The sequence below is a fragment of the Oncorhynchus mykiss genome, chromosome 10, assembly GCF_057628025.1.
Source record: "Oncorhynchus mykiss isolate SJ-2025 chromosome 10, ASM5762802v1, whole genome shotgun sequence".
Taxonomy (NCBI): Eukaryota; Metazoa; Chordata; class Actinopteri; order Salmoniformes; family Salmonidae; genus Oncorhynchus; species Oncorhynchus mykiss.
The window spans coordinates 82,505,912-82,528,732 of NC_143031.1; the positions used below are offsets into that span (position 1 = coordinate 82,505,912).

At 47.2% G+C, this 22,821-nt stretch overlaps 2 protein-coding genes across 5 annotated transcripts in view; both read right to left on the reverse strand.

Moving 5' to 3' along the window:
- Nucleotides 1-16,452, reverse strand: part of LOC110498601 (structural maintenance of chromosomes protein 2) — a 46,242-nt gene extending 29,790 nt beyond the window's left edge. For all 4 annotated transcript variants that reach the window (XR_016483968.1, XM_090188124.1, XM_090188125.1 and 1 more), the window contains exons 1-12: nt 15,691-16,452; nt 15,335-15,484; nt 14,632-14,754; nt 13,821-13,859; nt 12,363-12,473; nt 9,194-9,238; nt 8,474-8,575; nt 6,786-6,917; nt 5,878-6,027; nt 5,360-5,593; nt 4,822-4,981; nt 3,220-3,337 (exon numbers count right to left, since the gene is read on the reverse strand). Coding sequence is in view for 3 of the 4 variants with exons in the window: in XM_090188124.1 (XP_090044250.1) it covers nt 3,220-3,337; nt 4,822-4,981; nt 5,360-5,593; nt 5,878-6,027; nt 6,786-6,917; nt 8,474-8,575; nt 9,194-9,238; nt 12,363-12,473; nt 13,821-13,859; nt 14,632-14,754; nt 15,335-15,484; nt 15,691-15,858 (1,532 nt within the window). In the remaining variant the exon portion in view is untranslated. The remainder of the gene's footprint in view (nt 1-3,219; nt 3,338-4,821; nt 4,982-5,359; nt 5,594-5,877; nt 6,028-6,785; nt 6,918-8,473; nt 8,576-9,193; nt 9,239-12,362; nt 12,474-13,820; nt 13,860-14,631; nt 14,755-15,334; nt 15,485-15,690) is intronic.
- A 1,098-nt stretch (nt 16,453-17,550) lies between these two features.
- LOC118947865 (exocyst complex component 1-like) lies at nt 17,551-22,178 on the reverse strand. Its single transcript, XM_090188159.1, has 3 exons — nt 20,720-22,178; nt 19,791-20,005; nt 17,551-19,182 (listed from the first exon to the last, which is right to left on the reverse strand). Exons 1-3 carry the CDS (start codon nt 20,838-20,840, stop codon nt 18,916-18,918), a joined length of 603 nt encoding a protein of 200 aa, XP_090044285.1. The 5' UTR covers nt 20,841-22,178; the 3' UTR covers nt 17,551-18,915.
- Between the last annotated feature and the right edge of the window lie 643 nt (nt 22,179-22,821).

Consider the following 22,821-nt stretch of genomic DNA (forward strand, 5'->3'; position numbering starts at 1 on the left):
CACTATGAGGGAGACAGAGACACGTCACTGTTACCAGGTTAGCTAGGAGACACTATGAGGGAGACAGAGACACTGACTGTTATCAGGTTAGCTAGGAGACACTATGAGGGAGACAGAGACACTGACTGTTACCAGGTTAGCTAGGAGACACTATGAGGGAGACAGAGACACTGACTGTTACCAGGTTAGCTAGGAGACACTATGAGGGAGACAGAGACACTGACTGTTACCAGGTTAGCTAGGAGACACTATGAGGGAGACAGAGACACATCACTGACTGTCATCAGGTTAGCTAGGAGACACTATGAGGGAGACAGAGACACTGACTGTTACCAGGTTAGCTAGGAGACACTATGAGGGAGACAGAGACACGTCACTGTTACCAGGTTAGCTAGGAGACACTATGAGGGAGACAGAGACACTGACTGTTATCAGGTTAGCTAGGAGACACTATGAGGGAGACAGAGACACTGACTGTTACCAGGTTAGCTAGGAGACACTATGAGGGAGACAGAGACACTGACTGTTATCAGGTTAGCTAGGAGACACTATGAGGGAGACAGAGACACGTCACTGTTACCAGGTTAGCTAGGAGACACTATGAGGGAGACAGAGACACTGACTGTTACCAGGTTAGCTAGGAGACACTATGAGGGAGACAGAGACACTGACTGTTATCAGGTTAGCTAGGAGACACTATGAGGGAGACAGAGACACTGACTGTTACCAGGTTAGCTAGGAGACACTATGAGGGAGACAGAGACACTGACTGTTATCAGGTTAGCTAGGAGACACTATGAGGGAGACAGAGACACGTCACTGTTACCAGGTTAGCTAGGAGACACTATGAGGGAGACAGAGACACTGACTGTTACCAGGTTAGCTAGGAGACACTATGAGGGAGACAGAGACACTGACTGTTACCAGGTTAGCTAGGAGACACTATGAGGGAGACAGAGACACTGACTGTTATCAGGTTAGCTAGGAGACACTATGAGGGAGACAGAGACACTGACTGTTACCAGGTTAGCTAGGAGACACTATGAGGGAGACAGAGACACTGACTGTTACCAGGTTAGCTAGGAGACACTATGAGGGAGACAGAGACACATCACTGACTGTCATCAGGTTAGCTAGGAGACACTATGAGGGAGACAGAGACACTGACTGTTACCAGGTTAGCTAGGAGACACTATGAGGGAGACAGACACTGACTGTTACCAGGTTAGCTAGGAGACACTATGAGGGAGACAGAGACACGTCACTGTTACCAGGTTAGCTAGGAGACACTATGAGGGAGACAGAGACACGTCACTGTTACCAGGTTAGCTAGGAGACACTATGAGGGAGACAGAGACACATCACTGACTGTCATCAGGTTAGCTAGGAGACACTATGAGGGAGACAGAGACACTGACTGTTACCAGGTTAGCTAGGAGACACTATGAGGGAGACAGAGACACGTCACTGTTACCAGGTTAGCTAGGAGACACTATGAGGGAGACAGAGACACTGACTGTTATCAGGTTAGCTAGGAGACACTATGAGGGAGACAGAGACACGTCACTGTTACCAGGTTAGCTAGGAGACACTATGAGGGAGACAGAGACACTGACTGTTATCAGGTTAGCTAGGAGACACTATGAGGGAGACAGAGACACTGACTGTTACCAGGTTAGCTAGGAGACACTATGAGGGAGACAGAGACACTGACTGTTATCAGGTTAGCTAGGAGACACTATGAGGGAGACAGAGACACGTCACTGTTACCAGGTTAGCTAGGAGACACTATGAGGGAGACAGAGACACTGACTGTTATCAGGTTAGCTAGGAGACACTATGAGGGAGACAGAGACACTGACTGTTACCAGGTTAGCTAGGAGACACTATGAGGGAGACAGAGACACTGACTGTTATCAGGTTAGCTAGGAGACCCTTAACTCTGCTACGGTCTGCTAAATGACTATCTACTGTCAGTCTCTCTGGATAAGAGTCTGCTAAATGACTCCCTACTGTCAGTCTCTCTGGATAAGAGAGTCTGCTAAATGACTCTCTACTGTCAGTCTCTCTGGATAAGAGAGTCTGCTAAATGACTCTCTACTGTCAGTCTCTCTGGATAAGAGAGTCTGCTAAATGACTCTCTACTGTCAGTCTCTCTGGATAAGAGAGTCTGCTAAATGACTCCTTACTGTCAGTCTCTCTGGATAAGAGAGTCTGCTAAATGACTCCTTACTGTCAGTCTCTCTGGATAAGAGAGTCTGCTAAATGACTCCTTACTGTCAGTCTCTATGGATAAGAGAGTCTGCTAAATGACTCCTTACTGTCAGTCTCTATGGATAAGAGAGTCTGCTAAATGACTCCCTAATGTCAGTCTCTCTGGATAAGAGAGTCTGCTAAATGACTCCCTACTGTCAGTCTCTCTGGATAAGAGTCTGCTAAATGACTCCCTACTGTCAGTCTCTCTGGATAAGAGTCTGCTAAATGAATCTACTGTCAGTCTCTCTGGATAAGAGAGTCTGCTAAATGACTCCCTACTGTCAGTCTCTCTGGATAAGAGAGTCTGCTAAATGACTCCTTACTGTCAGTCTCTCTGGATAAGAGAGTCTGCTAAATGACTCCTTACTGTCAGTCTCTCTGGATAAGAGTCTGCTAAATGACTCTACTGTCAGTCTCTCTGGATAAGAGTCTGCTAAATGACTCCCTACTGTCAGTCTCTCTGGATAAGAGTCTGCTAAATGACTCCCTACTGTCAGTCTCTCTGGATAAGAGTCTGTTAAATGACTCCCTACTGTCAGTCTCTCTGGATAAGAGAGTCTGCTAAATGACTCCTTACTGTCAGTCTCTCTGGATAAGAGAGTCTGCTAAATGACTCCTTACTGTCAGTCTCTCTGGATAAGAGAGTCTGCTAAATGACTCCCTACTGTCACTTTGCTGAGGTTGAAAGCCACAGGGGAGGAGAGGACCACACGAGGTTGAACAGGAGAGGAGCACACGGAGGTTGAACAGGAGAGGAGAGGAGCACACGGAGGTTGAACAGGAGAGGAGCACACGGAGGTTGAACAGGAGAGGAGAGGAGCACACGGAGGTTGAACAGGAGAGGAGAGGAGCACACGGAGGTTGAACAGGAGAGGAGAGGAGCACACGGAGGTTGAACAGGAGAGGAGAGGAGCACACGGAGGTGTCGTCTCTCTGCGCTGGGTGACCCCACACACGGCGTACCTGTAGTCGAAGCGTAGGTTCGGGAAGCGGGACATCAGACTCTCGTAGGTATTTCTGAGGGTGGTGACCTCACGGTTCAGCTGTCTCTTCCTGTCCAGAAGACCCTCCTCCTTCCCATCTGTTAAACAACACATCAGACGTCAACACCAGGCTCAACATTCGACCGTCAACACCAGCCTCAACATTGTACCGTCAACACCAGCCTCAACACCAGCCTCAACATTGTACCGTCAACACCAGCCTCAACATTGTACCGTCAACACCAGCCTCAACATTGTACCGGCAACACCAGCCTCAACATTGTACCGTCAACACCAGCCTCAACATTGCACCGTCAACACCAGCCTCAACATTGTACCGTCAACACCAGCCTCAACATTGTACCGTCAACACCAGTCTCAACATTGTACCGGCAACACCAGCCTCAACATTGTACCGGCAACACCAGCCTCAACATTGTACCGTCAACACCAGTCTCAACATTGTACCGTCAACACCAGCCTCAACATTGTACCGTCAACACCAGCCTCAACATTGTACCGTCAACACCAGCCTCAACATTGTACCGTCAACACCAGCCTCAACATTGTACCGTCAACACCCGGCTCAACATTGTACCGTCAACACCAGTCTCAACATTGTACCGTCAACACCAGCCTCAACATTGTACCGTCAACACCCGGCTCAACATTGTACCGTCAACACCCGGCTCAACATTGTACCGTCAACACCAGTCTCAACATTGTACCGTCAACACCAGCCTCAACATTGTACCGTCAACACCAGCCTCAACATTGTACCGTCAACACCCGGCTCAACATTGCACCGTCAACACCAGCCTCAACATTGTACCGTCAACACCAGCCTCAACATTGTACCGTCAACACCCGGCTCAACATTGTACCGTCAACACCAGCCTCAACATTGTACCGTCAACACCCGGCTCAACATTGTACCGTCAACACCCGGCTCAACATTGTACCGTCAACACCAGCCTCAACATTGTACCGTCAACACCAGCCTCAACATTGTACCGTCAACACCAGCCTCAACATTGTACCGGCAACACCAGCCTCAACATTGTACCGGCAACACCAGCCTCAACATTGTACCGGCAACACCAGCCTCAACATTGTACCGGCAACACCAGCCTCAACATTGTACCGGCAACACCAGCCTCAACATTGTACCGGCAACACCAGCCTCAACATTGTACCGTCAACACCAGCCTCAACATTGTACCGTCAACACCAGCCTCAACATTGTACCGTCAACACCAGCCTCAACATTGTACCGTCAACACCAGCCTCAACATTGTACCGTCAACACCAGCCTCAACATTGTACCGTCAACACCAGCCTCAACATTGTACCGTCAACACCAGCCTCTAGTTCCTCCTCCTCTACCTTGGTACTGTAGTTTCCCCATATCAGCCTCTAGTTCCTCCTCTACCTTGGTACTGTAGTTTCTCCATATCAGCCTCTAGTTCCTCCTCTACCTTGGTACTGTAGTTTCCCCATATCAGCCTCTAGTTCCTCCTCCTCCTCTACCTTGGTACTGTAGTTTCCCCATATCAGCCTCTAGTTCCTCCTCCTCCTCTACCTTGGTACTGTAGTTTCCCCATATCAGCCTCTAGTTTCTCCTTGTTCTTCTTGACAGTGTTGAAGGCCTCCTGGTCTTTCTGGTAACCAGAGTCCATCTTCTTCACCTCAGTCTGCTTGGCCTTCAACTCCTGCTGGGCATGTTTCAGCTTCATCTGGGCCTGGGGAGAAGAACCGACAGGGAGAGAAGGAATACTTGAAGAGACACTCATCCTACACAGCAGAAAAAAAAATTCACAACTCTTTTGAGGTCATCATTCTCATGGAGTTTGCATTCTTTGAAGGTCGTAGGTCAGAGGTCATCGTCACCTGTTGGGCCTGTGTCAGCTTGACTCATATCCTTCCTTCAATTAATCAATCAATTCTCCGTTTCAAATATGTTTCAATGCAAATCAATCAACTCTCATATATATATTATATTATGAGATAGATAGATAGATATTATATATATATATATATTATATATCTATCTATCTATTATATATAAAGATATATATATATATATATATATATTATATTATGAATCAATCCATTCTCACCTGTTTGGCCTCGGTGTCAGCTTTACTAATGTCATTCTTGCAGGTCATCATCTGTCCGGCGAGCGTGGCCTCTTCTCCGTCCTCATTGGTGGACAGGCCTGCGGACACAGCCTTGAAGTGACACTGTGCTGCCTCTAGGGCGGCGCTATCCTTCTGACCTTCCTCCTGTAGGGCAGACAGCTTCTCTGCTACCTTGGACACCTCCGCTTCCTTACCCACTAGTATCTTCTTATCCTGGGGGGGAGAACACAGACGGAGAGGAGAGAGAGGAGAGAGGAGGGAGAGAGAGAGACAGGAGAGAGAGGAGGGGAGAGAGAGGAGAGAGGAGGGGAGAGAGAAAGAGAGAGAGAGAGGAGAGAGAAAGGAGAGGAGAGAGAGAGACAGAGACATTGGTTTTAGTTAGTCATACTTCAGGCTGTCTGCTCATCTTCCCCTCTCTCACACACCACCCCTACACCCCCCTCCTCTCTCTCACACACCACCCCTACACCCCCTCTCTTTATCCTCTCTCCTCTCACCTCCGCCATGCTCTTCACCAGTTCCTTCCTCTTCTTGGTCTCCTCTGCCAGGTTCTGTTTCTTCATGTCCACAGCACTCTGGGCTTTAGCATGGACCCGCTGGACCTCAGACAGAGTCTCCTCTAACCCCTTCAGCACTCCACCAACCTCCTGTAGGACAGGAGACAGACAGGCAGACGTCAGGACACCCCCCCAACAGACGCCAGGATACACCCCCCCCGACAGACGCCAGGATACACCCCCCCCGACAGACGCCAGGATACACCCCCCCCTCCCCCGAAAGACGTCAGGACACCCCCCCCCAAAAGACATCAGGACACCCCCCCGACAGGTGCCCAGGACACCCCCCCCAACAGACGCCAGGATACACCCCCCCCGACAGACGCCAGGATACACCCCCCCCCGACAGACGCCAGGATACACCCCCCCCGACAGACGCCAGGATACACCCCCCCCTCCCCCGAAAGACGTCAGGACCCCCCCCCCCAAAAGACATCAGGACACCCCCCCGACAGGTGCCCAGGACCCCCCCCCCCCCCCCCCAAAGACGTCAGGACACCCCCCCGACAGGCGCCAGGACACCCTCCCCGGACAGGCGCCAGGACACCCAGGACACCCCCCCTCCCCCGACAGGCACCAGGATACCCGACAGAACATAGTCAAACATAATAACCTCCGAGCTAAATGTTTGAAATGTATCTGTCTGTGACCAAAGAGCTCATCCAATGAGATTCAACAGCTGCAGATAGAAATGTGTTGCATAGATCTGCCACTATCGTTCGTTCACATTAGAGAAGTGGTGCCCATTCGCATTCTATGTTATCTGCAACATGTTGTTTTTTTTTGTCTCCCCAAAGCTCCCAGAATGGATCAATAAAGTTGTATTGAATTGAATAGCATTTCATTACTTGGTCTCTCTTCTCCTGCAGTTCCTGTATCTGGGCGGAGAGTTCCTGGACCTTGTTTTCGTTGTCTGCCATGTTGGCCTGCAGCTGAGTGATGGAGTCCTGCATCACCTTCAGGTCCTCCGCTGACTTCACCTGAGATTTAAAATCAACAACAGTTCCATTAAAACTTCACCTGAGATTTAAAATCAACAACAGATCCATTAAAACTTCACCTGAGATTTAAAATCAACAACAGTTCCATTAAAACTTCACCTGTAAACCCAAATCACATTCAATTCTATTCACTTTGACATGACAAGACACCACGACAACATGACAAGACACCACAACAACATGACAAGACACCACGACAACAAGACAAGACACCACAACACGACAACATGACAAGACACCACAACAACATGACAAGACACCATGACAACATGACAAGACACCACGACAACAAAACATGACAAGACACCACAACAAGACAAGACACCACAACAACAAGACACCACAACAACATGACAAGACACCACAACAACATGACAAGACACCACAACAACATGACAAGACAAGACAACAACATGACAAGACAACAACATGACAAGACACCACAACAACATGACAAGACACCACAACAACAAGACACCACAGCAACAAGACACCACAGCAACAAGACACCACAACAACAAGACACCACAACAAGACACCTCGACAACATGACAAGACAACAACATGACAAGACACCACAACAACATGACAAGACACCACAACAACATGACAAGACACCACAACATGACAAGACACCACAACAACATGACAAGACACCACAACAACATGACAAGACACCACAACAACAACATGACAAGACACCACAACAATATGACAAGACACCACAACATGACAAGACACCACAACAACATGACACCACAACAACATGACAAGACAACATGACAAGACAACATGACAAGACAACAACATGATAAGACACCACAACAACATGACAAGACAACACAACAACAAGACAACACAACAACATGACAAGACAACAAGACACCACGACAACATAACAAGACACCACAACACCAGGACAACATGACAAGACACCACAACACCATGACAAGACACCACAACAACATGACAAGACACCACAACAAGACACCACAACAACACGACACCACAACACCAGGACAAGACAACACAACAACATGACAAGACAACAAGACACCACGACAACATGACAAGACACCACAACATGACAAGACACCACGACAACACGACAGGACACCACAACATGACAAGACACCACAACAACACGACACCACAACACCAGGACAACATGACAAGACACCACAACATGACAAGACACCACGACAACATGACAAGACACCACGACAAGACACCAAGACAACATGACAAGACACCACGACAAGACACCACAACAACACAAGACACCACGACAACATGACAAGACACCACGACAACATGACAAGACACCACGACAACATGACAAGACACCACGACAACATGACAAGACACCACGACAACATGACAAGACACCATGACAAGACCAAGACACCACAACAAGACACCACAACACCATGACAAGACACCACAACACCATGACAAGACACCACGCGGTCTATGTGTGTGTGTGTGTGTGTGTGTGTGTGTGTGTGTGTGTGTGTGTGTGTGTGTGTGTGTACCTTGGTCTCCTCAGCGCAGACAAACAGCCAGGCCACGTACAGACGACTCAGGTGTTCTATCTCCCTCATCAACTTCTGGTACTCCAGGTATGAAGAACGCTCCTACAGGAGGACAGAGAGGACAGGGGGACGGAGAGAGGACAGAGACATGACAGAGGGGAGGAGAGAGGACAGAGGGGCGGAGAGAGGACAGAGGGGCGGAGAGAGGACAGAGGGGCGGAGAGACGACCGTGAAGGAAGACAGAAAGAATAAAGATGGTTAATGAAAGGGGAGACATTTACATAGGAGTCATTTACATAGGAGTCATTTACATAGGAGTCATTTTACATAGGAGTCATTTACATAGGAGTCATTTACATAGGAGTCATTTACATAGGAGTCATTTACATAGGAGTCATTTACATAGGAGTCATTTAGCAGACGCTCTTATCCAGAACCACTCACTCTACTGACATGCCTACATTATTAATTCCTATTGGTCTCCTGTGGGAAACGAACCCACAGCCCCTGGCATTACAAGTGCCCTACGCTCTACCAACTGAGTCACTCTGGATGGACGGAGGGGACAGGAAGGAGCGTGCAGTAAACATCCTCGGGGGGGGTGTTAATTCCAGGGTCACACTCATCAGGGGACAAACGGATAGAAAAGGTCTTGGTGTTGAACTGAAGTGATGACTTCATGCTCCTAAAAACACATCTTATAAAACGGGACGTCCTACCTCCTTTAGCTTCTGCATGGTAGGAGTGATCTCTTCATCCAGGATCTGAACACAAACACACACAAGTTCGTCAAATGACACCAATATCCAAGACACCATTGTTGATAGAAGGAGCTACGTCCATTTCCCCAATCCTGGGGATCCCCAGCACTAACACACTAGACACAACTAAAGACCTGATGAAGAGTGGAACCTAGACTCAACTAAAGGCCTGATGAAGAGTGGAACCTAGACTCAACTAAAGGCCTGATGAAGAGTGGAACCTAGACTCAACTAAAGGCCTGATGAAGAGTTGAACCTAGACTCAACTAAAGGCCTGATGAAGAGTGGAACCTAGACTCAATTAAAGGCCTGATGAAGAGTGGAACCTAGACTCAACTAAAGACCTGATGAAGAGTGGAACCTAGACTCAACTAAAGGCCTGATGAAGAGTGGAACCTAGATTCAACTAAAGGCCTGATGAAGAGTTGAACCTAGACTCAACTAAAGGCCTGATGAAGAGTGGAACCTAGACTCAACTAAAGGCCTGATGAAGAGTGGAACCTAGACTCAACTAAAGACCTGATGAAGAGTGGAACCTAGACTCAACTAAAGGCCTGATGAAGAGTGGAACCTAGATTCAACTAAAGGCATGATGAAGAGTGGAACCTAGATTCAACTAAAGATGCGATGAAGAGTTGATTAGTTGAACCTAGATTCAACTAAAGGCCTGATGAAGAGTGGAACCTAGACTCAACTAAAGGCCTGATGAAGAGTTGAACCTAGATTCAACTAAAGATGCGATGAAGAGTTGATTAGTTGAACCTAGATTCAACTAAAGGCCTGATGAAGAGTTGAACCTAGACTCAACTAAAGGCCTGATGAAGAGTGGAACCTAGACTCAATTAAAGGCCTGATGAAGAGTGGAACCTAGACTCAACTAAAGGCCTGATGAAGAGTGGAACCTAGACTCAACTAAAGGCCTGATGAAGAGTTGAACCTAGATTCAACTAAAGGCCTGATGAAGAGTGGAACCTAGACTCAACTAAAGGCCTGATGAAGAGTGGAACCTAGACTCAACTAAAGGCCTGATGAAGAGTTGAACCTAGATTCAACTAAAGATGCGATGAAGAGTTGATTAGTTGAACCTAGATTCAACTAAAGGCCTGATGAAGAGTTGAACCTAGACTCAACTAAAGGCCTGATGAAGAGTGGAACCTACACTCAATTAAAGGCCTGATGAAGAGTTGAACCTAGACTCAACTAAAGGCCTGATGAAGAGTGGAACCTAGACTCAATTAAAGGCCTGATGAAGAGTGGAACCTAGACTCAACTAAAGGCCTGATGAAGAGTGGAACCTAGACTCAACTAAAGGCCTGATGAAGAGTTGAACCTAGATTCAACTAAAGGCCTGATGAAGAGTGGAACCTAGACTCAACTAAAGGCCTGATGAAGAGTGGAACCTAGACTCAACTAAAGGCCTGATGAAGAGTGGAACCTAGACTCAACTAAAGGCCTGATGAAGAGTTGAACCTAGACTCAACTAAAGGCCTGATGAAGAGTGGAACCTAGACTCAATTAAAGGCCTGATGAAGAGTGGAACCTAGACTCAACTAAAGACCTGATGAAGAGTGGAACCTAGACTCAACTAAAGGCCTGATGAAGAGTGGAACCTAGATTCAACTAAAGGCCTGATGAAGAGTTGAACCTAGACTCAACTAAAGGCCTGATGAAGAGTGGAACCTAGACTCAACTAAAGGCCTGATGAAGAGTGGAACCTAGACTCAACTAAAGACCTGATGAAGAGTGGAACCTAGATTCAACTAAAGGCCTGATGAAGAGTGGAACCTAGACTCAACTAAAGGCCTGATGAAGAGTTGAACCTAGATTCAACTAAAGATGCGATGAAGAGTTGATTAGTTGAACCTAGATTCAACTAAAGGCCTGATGAAGAGTTGAACCTAGACTCAACTAAAGGCCTGATGAAGAGTGGAACCTAGACTCAACTAAAGGCCTGATGAAGAGTTGAACCTAGACTCAACTAAAGGCCTGATGAAGAGTGGAACCTAGACTCAATTAAAGGCCTGATGAAGAGTGGAACCTAGACTCAACTAAAGGCCTGATGAAGAGTGGAACCTAGACTCAACTAAAGGCCTGATGAAGAGTTGAACCTAGATTCAACTAAAGGCCTGATGAAGAGTGGAACCTAGACTCAACTAAAGGCCTGATGAAGAGTGGAACCTAGACTCAACTAAAGGCCTGATGAAGAGTTGAACCTAGATTCAACTAAAGATGCGATGAAGAGTTGATTAGTTGAACCTAGATTCAACTAAAGGCCTGATGAAGAGTTGAACCTAGACTCAACTAAAGGCCTGATGAAGAGTGGAACCTACACTCAATTAAAGGCCTGATGAAGAGTTGAACCTAGACTCAATTAAAGGCCTGATGAAGAGTTGAACCTAGACTCAACTAAAGGCCTGATGAAGAGTTGAACCTAGACTCAACTAAAGGCCTGATGAAGAGTTGAACCTAGATTCAACTAAAGGCCTGATGAAGAGTGGAACCTAGACTCAACTAAAGGCCTGATGAAGAGTGGAACCTAGACTCAACTAAAGGCCTGATGAAGAGTTGAACCTAGATTCAACTAAAGGCCTGAGGAAGAGTGGAACCTAGACTCAACTAAAGGCCTGATGAAGAGTGGAACCTAGACTCAACTAAAGGCCTGATGAAGAGTTGAACCTAGATTCAACTAAAGATGCGATGAAGAGTTGATTAGTTGAACCTAGATTCAACTAAAGGCCTGATGAAGAGTTGAACCTAGACTCAACTAAAGGCCTGATGAAGAGTGGAACCTACACTCAATTAAAGGCCTGATGAAGAGTTGAACCTAGACTCAATTAAAGGCCTGATGAAGAGTTGAACCTAGACTCAACTAAAGGCCTGATGAAGAGTTGAACCTAGACTCAACTAAAGGCCTGATGAAGAGTGGAACCTAGACTCAATTAAAGGCCTGATGAAGAGTGGAACCTAGACTCAACTAAAGGCCTGATGAAGAGTGGAACCTAGACTCAACTAAAGGCCTGATGAAGAGTTGAACTTAGTCTTCTAGAGAGAAAAAACAAACTCCGCCCCTTTGGGTCCCCAGGACAGGAAACAGAGCTACGTCGTCACAGGTAAGAGGCTGCCTCACCGTCTGGATTTCTTTCAGTTTGGCTTCTTTCTTCTCAATGGTTTTCTGGGCGCTGATCTTCTTACACTCGTACATCCTGGTTCCTGCTGCCTCCTCTATCATGGCTAGGATCTACGGAGGAGAGAGGAGGAGGGTCAGAGTGGTACATCCTGGTTCCTGCTGTCTCCTCTATCATGGCTAGGATCTACAGAGGAGAGAGAGGAGGGTCAGAGTGGTACATCCTGGTTCCTGCTGCCTCCTCTATCATGGCTAAGATCTACGGAGGAGAGAGAGGAGGGTCAGAGTGGTACATCCTGGTTCCTGCTGCCTCCTCTATCATGGCTAGGATCTACGGAGGAGAGAGAGGAGGGTCAGAGTGGTACATCCTGGTTCCTGCTGTCTCCTCTATCATGGCTAGGATCTACAGAGGAGAGAGAGGAGGGTCAGAGTGGTACATCCTGGTTCCTGCTGCCTCCTCTATCATGGCTAAGATCTACGGAGGAGAGAGAGGAGGGTCAGAGTGGTACATCCTGGTTCCTGCTGCCTCCTCTATCATGGCTAGGATCTACGGAGGAGAGAGGAGGAGGGTCAGAGTGGTACATCCTGGTTCCTGCTGCCTCCTCTATCATGGCTAAGATCTACGGAGGAGAGAGAGGAGGGTCAGAGTGGTACATCCTGGTTCCTGCTGCCTCCTCTATCATGGCTAGGATCTACAGAGGAGAGAGGAGGGTCAGAGTGGTACATACTGGTTCCTGCTGCCTCCTCTATCATGGCTAGGATCTACAGAGGAGAGAGGAGGGTCAGAGTGGTACATCCTGGTTCCTGCTGCCTCCTCTATCATGGCTAGGATCTACAGAGGAGAGAGGAGGGTCAGAGTGGTACATCCTGGTTCCTGCTGCCTCCTCTATCATGGCTAGGATCTACAGAGGAGAGAGGAGGGTCAGAGTGGTACATCCTGGTTCCTGCTGCCTCCTCTATCATGGCTAGGATCTACAGAGGAGAGAGAGGAGGGTCAGAGTGGTACATCCTGGTTCCTGCTGCCTCCTCTATCATGGCTAGGATCTACAGAGGAGAGAGGAGGGTCAGAGTGGTACATCCTGGTTCCTGCTGCCTCCTCTATCATGGCTAGGATCTACAGAGGAGAGAGGAGGGTCAGAGTGGTACATCCTGGTTCCTGCTGCCTCCTCTATCATGGCTAGGATCTACAGAGGAGAGAGGAGGGTCAGAGTGGTACATCCTGGTTCCTGCTGCCTCCTCTATCATGGCTAGGATCTACAGAGGAGAGAGAGGAGGGTCAGAGTGGTACATCCTGGTTCCTGCTGCCTCCTCTATCTTGGCTAGGATCTACAGAGGAGAGAGAGGAGGGTCAGAGTGGTACATCCTGGTTCCTGCTGCCTCCTCTATCATGGCTAGAAGCTTCAAGTAGCTACAAGACTTCATGATTCTAGTGTGTGTGTGTGTGTGTGTATATACACATACCTCAGGCGGTTTCATGTTCAGAACCTTGGTGATTCTCCCCTGAAATATTGTAAAGAGAAATATATAAAAATAAATATTCAAGTTATTTATAAAACGTGTAGTACCACAGAACGATGTCACTCAGACCTATAAATATAGAGGCCTGCTCGTCAACTCTACAAATATAGAGGCCCGCTCGTCAACGCTACAAATAGAGAGGCCCGCTCGTCAACTCTACAAATATATTGGCCCGCTCGTCAACTCTACAAATATAGAGGCCCGCTCATCAACTCTACAAATATAGAGGCCCGCTCGTCAACTCTACAAATATAGAGGCCCGCTCGTCAACTCTACAAATATAGAGGCCCGCTCGTCAACTCTACAAATATATTGGCCCGCTCGTCAACTCTACAAATATAGAGGCCCGCTCGTCAACTCTACAAATATAGAGGCCCGCTCGTCAACTCTACAAATATAGAGGCCCGCTCGTCAACTCTACAAATATAGAGGCCCGCTCGTCAACTCTACAAATATAGAGGCCCGCTCGTCAACTCTACAAATATAGAGGCCCGCTCGTCAACTCTACAAATATAGAGGCCCGCTCGTCAACTCTACAAATATAGAGGCCCGCTCACCAACTTTATAAATATAGAGGCCCGCTCATCAACTCTATAAATATAGAGGCTGCTCATCAACAAGTGGAACAACATTCAGTGGTGTGTTCACTAGAAACCAAAAACAGAACCCGAATTAGTCCAATAGAATCTCTTCTTCGTTGCAAAAAAACAAATGAACACACCCCAGGCTCCTCGAGGTGTTGAAAAAAACATACCTGCATGATGAGGAAGTGGGGGTTGTTAACGTTGAGTCCTACAGAGCAGAACAGATCCTGTACCCTGGTGTTGTTGGCATTCACCCCGTTGATCAGGTACTTGTTCCTACCACCTATCACCACCTGGGATCGGAGACGGATACAGAGGAGTGAGCATCACTTGAGTGAGACATCATCATCTTGAAAAGCATTACTAGTTTTTTTTTATTTAACTAGGCAAGTCAGTTAAGAACAAATTCTTCTTTTCAATGACAGCCTAGGAACAGTGGGGTTAACTGCCTGTTCAGGAGCATAACCACAGATTTGTACCTTGTCAGCTCGGGGGTTTGAACTTGCAACCTTTTGGTTACTAGTCCAACACTAACCACTACGCTACCCTGTCGCCCCAGTTTGAGCCGCTAGTAACAATACATCTGAGAAATCACGTCAGTGGACAGTTAGTGTAGTGATTATGGGAAAGGGAACAGTCATAGTTGGGACTATTTTCAGACCTAACGCAGTAGCTACCATCTATGCCATAAAAGGTTAAAATCAGACCACTTGACAGAAGTTGTAGTTAACTAGTAGAATCCCTTAGTTTGGACTAGCAGTATCCCTCAGTTTGGACTAGCAGTATCCCTCAGTTTGGAACTTTATTTATATAATTCAGGAACATTACTCTTCCCACAAACAGGAAATAGAGACAAGAGGAGAACAACGGTACCTGTCTTGTGACCGTGATCTCGTCGTGGGTCTCGAATCCAAGCGGACTCTGACTCTTGTTTGCGTTGTCGAAAGTTATGGACACGGTGGCTTTGGTGATACCGGCCTGACCGTTCTTGTACACCAAATCCTGGAGATTGGCCGCTCGCACCTGGAAAGATAAGTTCAGATCAGACGGAAGTAACGTTACAGATCAATAGCTTCTCTACTAACGTTAGTGTAACCCTCGATTGAACGTAAGGCACCGTAAGCTAACGTTAACTAGCTAACACAACAAGCTAACTTCAAGGAAATGTCTTTAGCTCACCGGATTAAAAACTAACTTCTCTGCGAATTAAAGAATAAGTAGCATATTACCTGAGACAAGTTGGATATCCCCAGTAGAAAGCATATCGAGTCGAGAATGTTGGATTTTCCACTCCCGTTAAGTCCGGTAATAGCGTTGAAGAGCGGATCAAATCCGTTGATTTCCGTCCTCTGCGCGTAGGACTTGAACCCTTCTAAGATAATAGATTTGATGTGCATCTTTCCGTTGTCCTTTTTCCAAAGTAATCCTTTTTCGATATATCGTAATAACGTCTAAACAAACCACGACGTTATGCGGAGGAGCTGTTGTTATCAACAACAGAAACACTTCCCACTTTTCAAAATGTGGCGCCAGGCACGCTACCGTTCTCTGGTCTGCGCATGCGCCTATCCGGAAAAATGTCGTTGAAAACCTTTTCGAAACCATTTTAAATCTTGCCAATTTATTTGATACCTTTTTTAAAAATTAATTTATTTGAAGTGTTGTAATAATTGTAATAATGTGGCTGTAAATATTAAACAATGTGTTTGTTTTAGATCAGGCAATTTGGTCATAGAGTTTTTAAACCCAGAGCAACATCGCGAAACAGACCAGGCAGGGGTTTGAGAAATCAATGAGAGAAGTGAAAGATTTTTCAATAGTTGTTCATTTTCTCGAAATCGAAAGCTACTACCTAGATTAGAGCCAACGTCTTAAAGTAGTTGTGAACATGTTGTTACTACAACCTCGTGAAAGTCAAGGAGTGACGGTTTGCACATGCGCAATTTTGGCGGGAGACGACCGTTAGACCGGATGACGTGTTTCTGCGCATGAGCTTAGCTAGCAGGCGTCGCCATGACATCGCTTACAACTGTGATCGGGGATTTCTGTTGGAGAAGCACTTTCAGCCTATCTTTATTGTGTCATCTTTATACTGTACTGTCTTTGATTTGCTCATCTTTATACTATACTGTCTTTGATTTGGTCATCTTTAAACTGTACTGTCTTTGATTTGGTCATCTTTAAACTGTACTGTCTTTGATTTGGTCATCTTTATACTGTACTGTCATTGATTTGGTCATCTTTATACTATACTGTCATTGATTTGGTCATCTTTATACTATACTGTCTTTGATTTGGTCATCTTTATACTGTACTGTCATTGATTTGGTCATCTTTATACTATACTGTCTTTGATTTGGTCATCTTTATACTGTACTGTCTTTGATTTGGTCATCTTTATACTGTACTGTCTTTGATTTGGTCATCTTTATACTGTACTGTCTTTGATTTGGTCATCTTTACACTGGACTGTCTTTGATTTGGTCATCTTTATACTATACGGTCTTTGATTTAGTCATCTTTATACTGTACTGTCTTTGATTTGGTCATCTTTATACTATACTGTCATTGATTTGGTCATCTTTATACTGTACTGTCTTTGATTTGGTCATCTTTATACTATACTGTCTTTGATTTGGTCATCTTTATGCTATACTGTCTTTGATTTGGACATCTTTATACTATACTGTCTTTGATTTGGTCATCTTTATACTTTACTGTCATTGATTTGGTCATCTTTATACTTTACTGTCATTGATTTGGTCATCTTTATACTGTACTGTCTTTGATTTGGTCATCTTTATACTGTACTGTCTTTGATTTGGTCATCTTTATACTGTACTGTCTTTGATTTGGTCATCTTTATACTGTACTGTCTTTGATTTGGTCATCTTTATACTGTACTGTCTTTGATTTGGTCATCTTTATACTAAACTGTCTTTGATTTGGTCATCAAAAATAACCACACGATGTCAGAGTTTGTTGATTTAGTTTTGCTGCTGCCATCTACGGAAGATTTCTGAAAGAGGAAAAATGATGAAAAACTTCTCAAACTGATGGCATGACAACGTAAGAAGACAAAAGGGAACGTTGTTACATTTTAATTCAGATTATTAGCTTGAATCATTTCACATGCTTAGGGAACAGTGTTCAGAGCAAAAGATTTACAAGAACATGCAACACAGAGACTTAGAAACCTGGAAAGACAATCATTTTAAATAGTGTATTATCGATACATGATAGAGCTTTTGATTCACTCACACACACACACACTGCAGGTAGTCTAGTGGTTAGAGGAGGCAGGTAGCCTAGTGGTTAGAGGAGGCAGGTAGCCTGGTGGCTAGAGGAGGGAGGTAGCCTAGTGGTTAGAGGAGGCAGGTAGTCTAGTGGTTAGAGGAGGCAGGTAGCCTAGTGGTTAGAGGAGGCAGGTAGTCTAGTGGTTAGAGGAGGCAGGTAGCCTAGTGGTTAGAGGAGGCAGGTAGTCTAGTGGTTAGAGGAGGCAGGTAGTCTGGTGGTTAGAGGAGGCAGGTAGTCTAGTGGTTAGAGGAGGCAGGTAGCCTAGTGGTTAGAGGAGGCAGGTAGCCTAGTGGTTAGAGGAGGCAGGTAGTCTAGTGGTTAGAGGAGGCAGGTAGCCTGGTGGTTAGAGGAGGCAGGTAGCCTGGTGGTTAGAGGAGGCGGGTAGCCTGGTGGTTAGAGGAGGCGGGTAGCCTGGTGGTTAGAGGAGGCGGGTAGCCTGGTGGTTAGAGGAGGCGGGTAGTCTAGTGGTTAGAGGAGGCGGGTAGCCTAGTGGTTAGAGGAGGCGGGTAGCCTAGTGGTTAGAGGAGGCGGGTAGTCTAGTGGTTAGAGGAGGCGGGTAGTCTAGTGGTTAGAGGAGGCGGGTAGTCTAGTGGTTAGAGGAGGCGGGTAGTCTAGTGGTTAGAGGAGGCGGGTAGTCTAGTGGTTAGAGGAGGCGGGTAGTCTAGTGGTTAGAGGAGGCGGGTAGTCTAGTGGTTAGAGGAGGCGGGTAGCCTAGTGGTTAGAGGAGGCGGGTAGCCTAGTGGTTAGAGGAGGCGGGTAGCCTAGTGGTTAGAGGAGGCGGGTAGCCTAGTGGTTAGAGGAGGCAGGTAGCCTAGTGGTTAGAGGAGGCAGGTAGCCTAGCGGTTAGAGGAGGCTGGTAGCCTAGCGGTTAGAGCGTTGGACTAGTAACCCGAAAGGTTGCACAATTGAATCCCCGTAGCTGACAAGGTACAAATCTGTCGTTCCGCCCCTGAACAAGGCAGTTAAACCCACTGTTCCTAGGCAGTCATTGAAAATAAGAATTTGTTCTTAATTGACTTTCCTAGTTAAATAATGGTAAAAAAAAAAAAAACACACTCAATCTCTCTCTCTAAAATGGTATAACTGTCTTTATTTTGCCGAACCCCAGGAAGAGTAACTGCTGCCTTGAGGATCCATAATGAATAGAAATATCACTCTCAGTCCAGAGGCACGGGGCACAAGGACAGACACACCAGGTTAGCGGCGTAAAAACATATCTGCATCAGCACCACACAGTCTCCTCTGTTCAAATATATGGACGACGGGCCGATGTAGGCCAGGTCATAGTTCACCAGAGTCAAAGGTCGCCCGCAGTGCTTGTCACTCAGGGCAACCAGGGCCCGCGCCATGCTGTACTTGGCGCCGCAGCTGAAGGCCGTCACCGACCTCACAGTGGAGAAGTGCATCAGGAAACACGGGTCGTCCTACGGGGGGGGAAGAGAGGTGAGGTCATCAAAGGGGGACGAGGGGGGGGGGGAAGAAGAGAGGTGAGGTCATCAAAGGGGGACGAGAGGAGGGGGAAAAAAGAGAGGTGAGGTCATCAAAGGGGGACGAGAGGGGGGGGAAGAAGAGAGGTGAGGTCATCAAAGGGGGACGAGAGGTGAGGTAATCAAAGGGGGACGAGAGGGGGATGGGGAAAGAGGAGAGGTGAGATCATCAAAGGGGGACGAGGGGGGGGGGGGGAAAGAGAGGTGAGGTCATCAAAGGGGGACGAGAGGGGGGAAAGAAGAGAGGTGAGGTCATCAAAGGAGGACGAGAGGGGGGGAGAAGAGAGGTGAGGTCATCAAAGGGGGACGAGAGGGGGGGGGGAGAGAGGTGAGGTCATCAAATGGGGACGAGAGGGGGGGGGGAAAGAAGAGAGGTGAGGTCATCAAAGGGGGACGAGAAGAAGAATCGGACAGAGAGGGTGTGTTGTAAAGGAACACCTGCTTGCCTTGCAGCGAGGACAGAATCACGGTGGCCCCTAGAGTCAACACTTAAATGTAAACAATGATGATATGTCAAAATCTGAGAATGATGATGTGTTCCTTACCACGTCGGGATCCCGCCCGTCCAGCAGGGTGAGGTCCTGGAGGAGCCAGACTTCTGTCCTCAGGTAGGAGTCCTCCAAGCAGGAACTCAGACAAAACTGAGACTTGAGCTTCTTTTTAGATTCGGAATTCTGGGAATTCAGCAACTTGTTTGATCCAGAATAGAGTGATTTCTGAGATCTCACCACACACAGCTGCACCTCTTTGGTCTTGGTCACTGTGGACCAGAGGACAGCGATTATGTTTCGGGAAAGGAAAAGTCAAGCAGTTTTTTCTCAAACAAAACCAAAGTCGTTTTTTTTTTCTCCCCCCAATAGGGGATAAAATGCATTGTTCCAAACGGGATGTCGTTTTCCCGAGGACAACGGATGTTATGCAGCAACGGAAATTCAATTAGAGAGAAGAAGTAACACTCCTCCATTTGGTGACGTTCACGGACTGAATCCACAGACAAACTATTCAAGCCTATTTTGACATATTTTACATAGCAGATGTAGTGTGTTATATGACCCTATAGTATCCCCATCAACAGACTTCAATCAATTAATCAATCCATCATTAAAAAGAACAAGTCGACCTAAAAAACAGATTGCACAGAAACATCGTCATCTCTGCGTCAGAGACCAAAGGAAAGTAAGAACGGAGAAAACAGAAGAAAAACCCCGGGGGGGGGGGGAAGAAGAAAAAAAAAACAGAACATCATTTTAGAAAGAGAATTGGTCCCACGTGGGAATTGAACCCACAACCCTGGCGATACAAGCATCGTGCTCTACCAACTGAGCCACACGGGACCGTCAACCCATCAGTAAAAAGAAGACGGAAGCAGACAGAACGTTATTTAGAAAGAGAAATAGAAAAGCAAGATGGCAAGATGATTGAATAAATAAATGAACAGTAAAAGGAGACAGAAGATGCTGTTTTTTTTTTTTACCGTAAACACAGAGAAAATGTCTTCCCGACGTTGCTTCATGTATCTCTATAAACTTCTGTAGTTTCTGTCCTTCAGGTCTAAACAACATCCTCTGCATCTCCTTCCTCAGTAGGGACGACATCTCCACACACAGGGATGGACAGGCTGGCACAGAGGAGGAGAGGAAGAAAGCAACAGAGGTGGAGAGAGGGATACTTGGATAGAGGAGGAGAGAGGGATACTGGGATAGAGGAGGAGAGGAAGAAAGCAACAGAGGAGAGAGGGATACTGGGATAGAGGAGGATAGAGGGATACTGGAATAGAGGAGGAGAGCAACAGAGGAGGAGAGAGGGATACTGGGATAGAGGGGGATACTGGGATAGAGGAGGAGAGAGGGATACTGGGATAGAGGAGGATAGAGGGATACTGGAATAGAGGAGGAGAGCAACAGAGGAGGAGAGAGGGATACTGGGATAGAGGAGGATAGAGGGATACTGGGATAGAGGAGGAGAGCAACAGAGGAGGAGAGAGGGATACTGGGATAGAGGAGGAGAGAAGGAGAGCAACAGAGTGGTTCAGGAGGAGAGCTACAGACGAGGAGGAGAGGAAGAGAGAGGGATGGACACTGTGACAGAGGAGGAGAGAAGGAGAGCAACAGAGTGGGACAGGGGGAGAGGAGGAGAGCTACAGAGGAGGAGAGAGACCGAGTGGAACAGAGGAGGAGAGAGACAGAGGAACAGGAGGAGAGAAGGAGAGAGACAGACTGGGACAGAGGAGGAGAGAGGGATGGACACTGTGACAGAGGAGGAGAGCAACAGAGGGACAGGAGGAGAGGAGGAGAGAGACAGACTGGGACAGAGGAAGAGAGGAGGAGAGAGACAGACAGAGGAGGAGAGAGACAGACTGGGACAGAGGAGAGGAGAGAGGGATACTGGGACAGAGGAGGAGAGAGGGATACTGGGACAGAGGAAGAGAAGAGGAGAGAGACAGACTGGGACTGAGGAGGAGAGAGACAGACTGGGACAGAGGAGGAGAGAGGGATACTGGGACAGAGGAAGAGAAGAGGAGAGAGACAGACTGGGACCGAGGAGGAGAGAGACAGACTGGGACAGAGGAGGAGAGAGACAGACTGGGACAGAGGAAGAGAGAGACAGACTGGGACAGAGGAGGAGAGAGACAGACTGGGACAGAGGAGGAGAGAGACAGACTGTGACAGAGGAAGAGAAGAGGAGAGAGGGATACTGGGACAGAGGAGGAGAGGAGGAGAGAGACAGACTGGGACCGAGGAGGAGAGAGACAGACTGCGACAGAGGAGGAGAGAGACAGACTGGGACAGAGGAGGAGAGAGACAGACTGGGACAGAGGAAGAGAGGAGGAGAGAGACAGACTGGGACAGACGAGGAGAGAGGGATACTGGGCCAGAGGAAGAGAAGAGAGGGATATGGGGATGGGGAGGAAAGTCTTGCAACAGGAGGAGAGAGACAGAAAAGAGAAAACCACTCAGTCAACAGGAGGGGAAGTAGGAGGTTGGGGAGAGTCTATAAAACCTGGAAAGTGGTGGTGTGTGTGTGTGTGTGTGTGTGTGTGCTTGACATACTCTCTATCTATGTCTATCTCTCTCTCTCTCTCTCTCTCTCTCTCACACACACACACACACACACACAAACACACACACACACACACAAACACACACACACACCACACACACACAGTTCAGCAGTGATGGATGAGCCATGTATCCACCATAATGATATCAGATGATTACCTCTCTTCACTGTAGTCGCCCTCAGAGGGACCAGGGAGAGAGAGAGACAACCACAGGATGCTTCCCTGCATAGTGCACTACACTTGACTAAGGCCCAATAGGGAATAGGGAGCCATTTGGGACCCTCAGATCCTCCCATCGATCGGCCCTATTAAACCTCTACTACACCAACACACACTCACTCACACACACACACACACACACACACTCACTCACTCACACACTAACACACTCACACACACACACACACACACACACACACACACACACACACATATACTCATAACCATTCAAGGACCTATTAAACCTCTACTATTAAAGTCCATTATGACAGTCTGAAGTGACCAGGCTCTCTCTC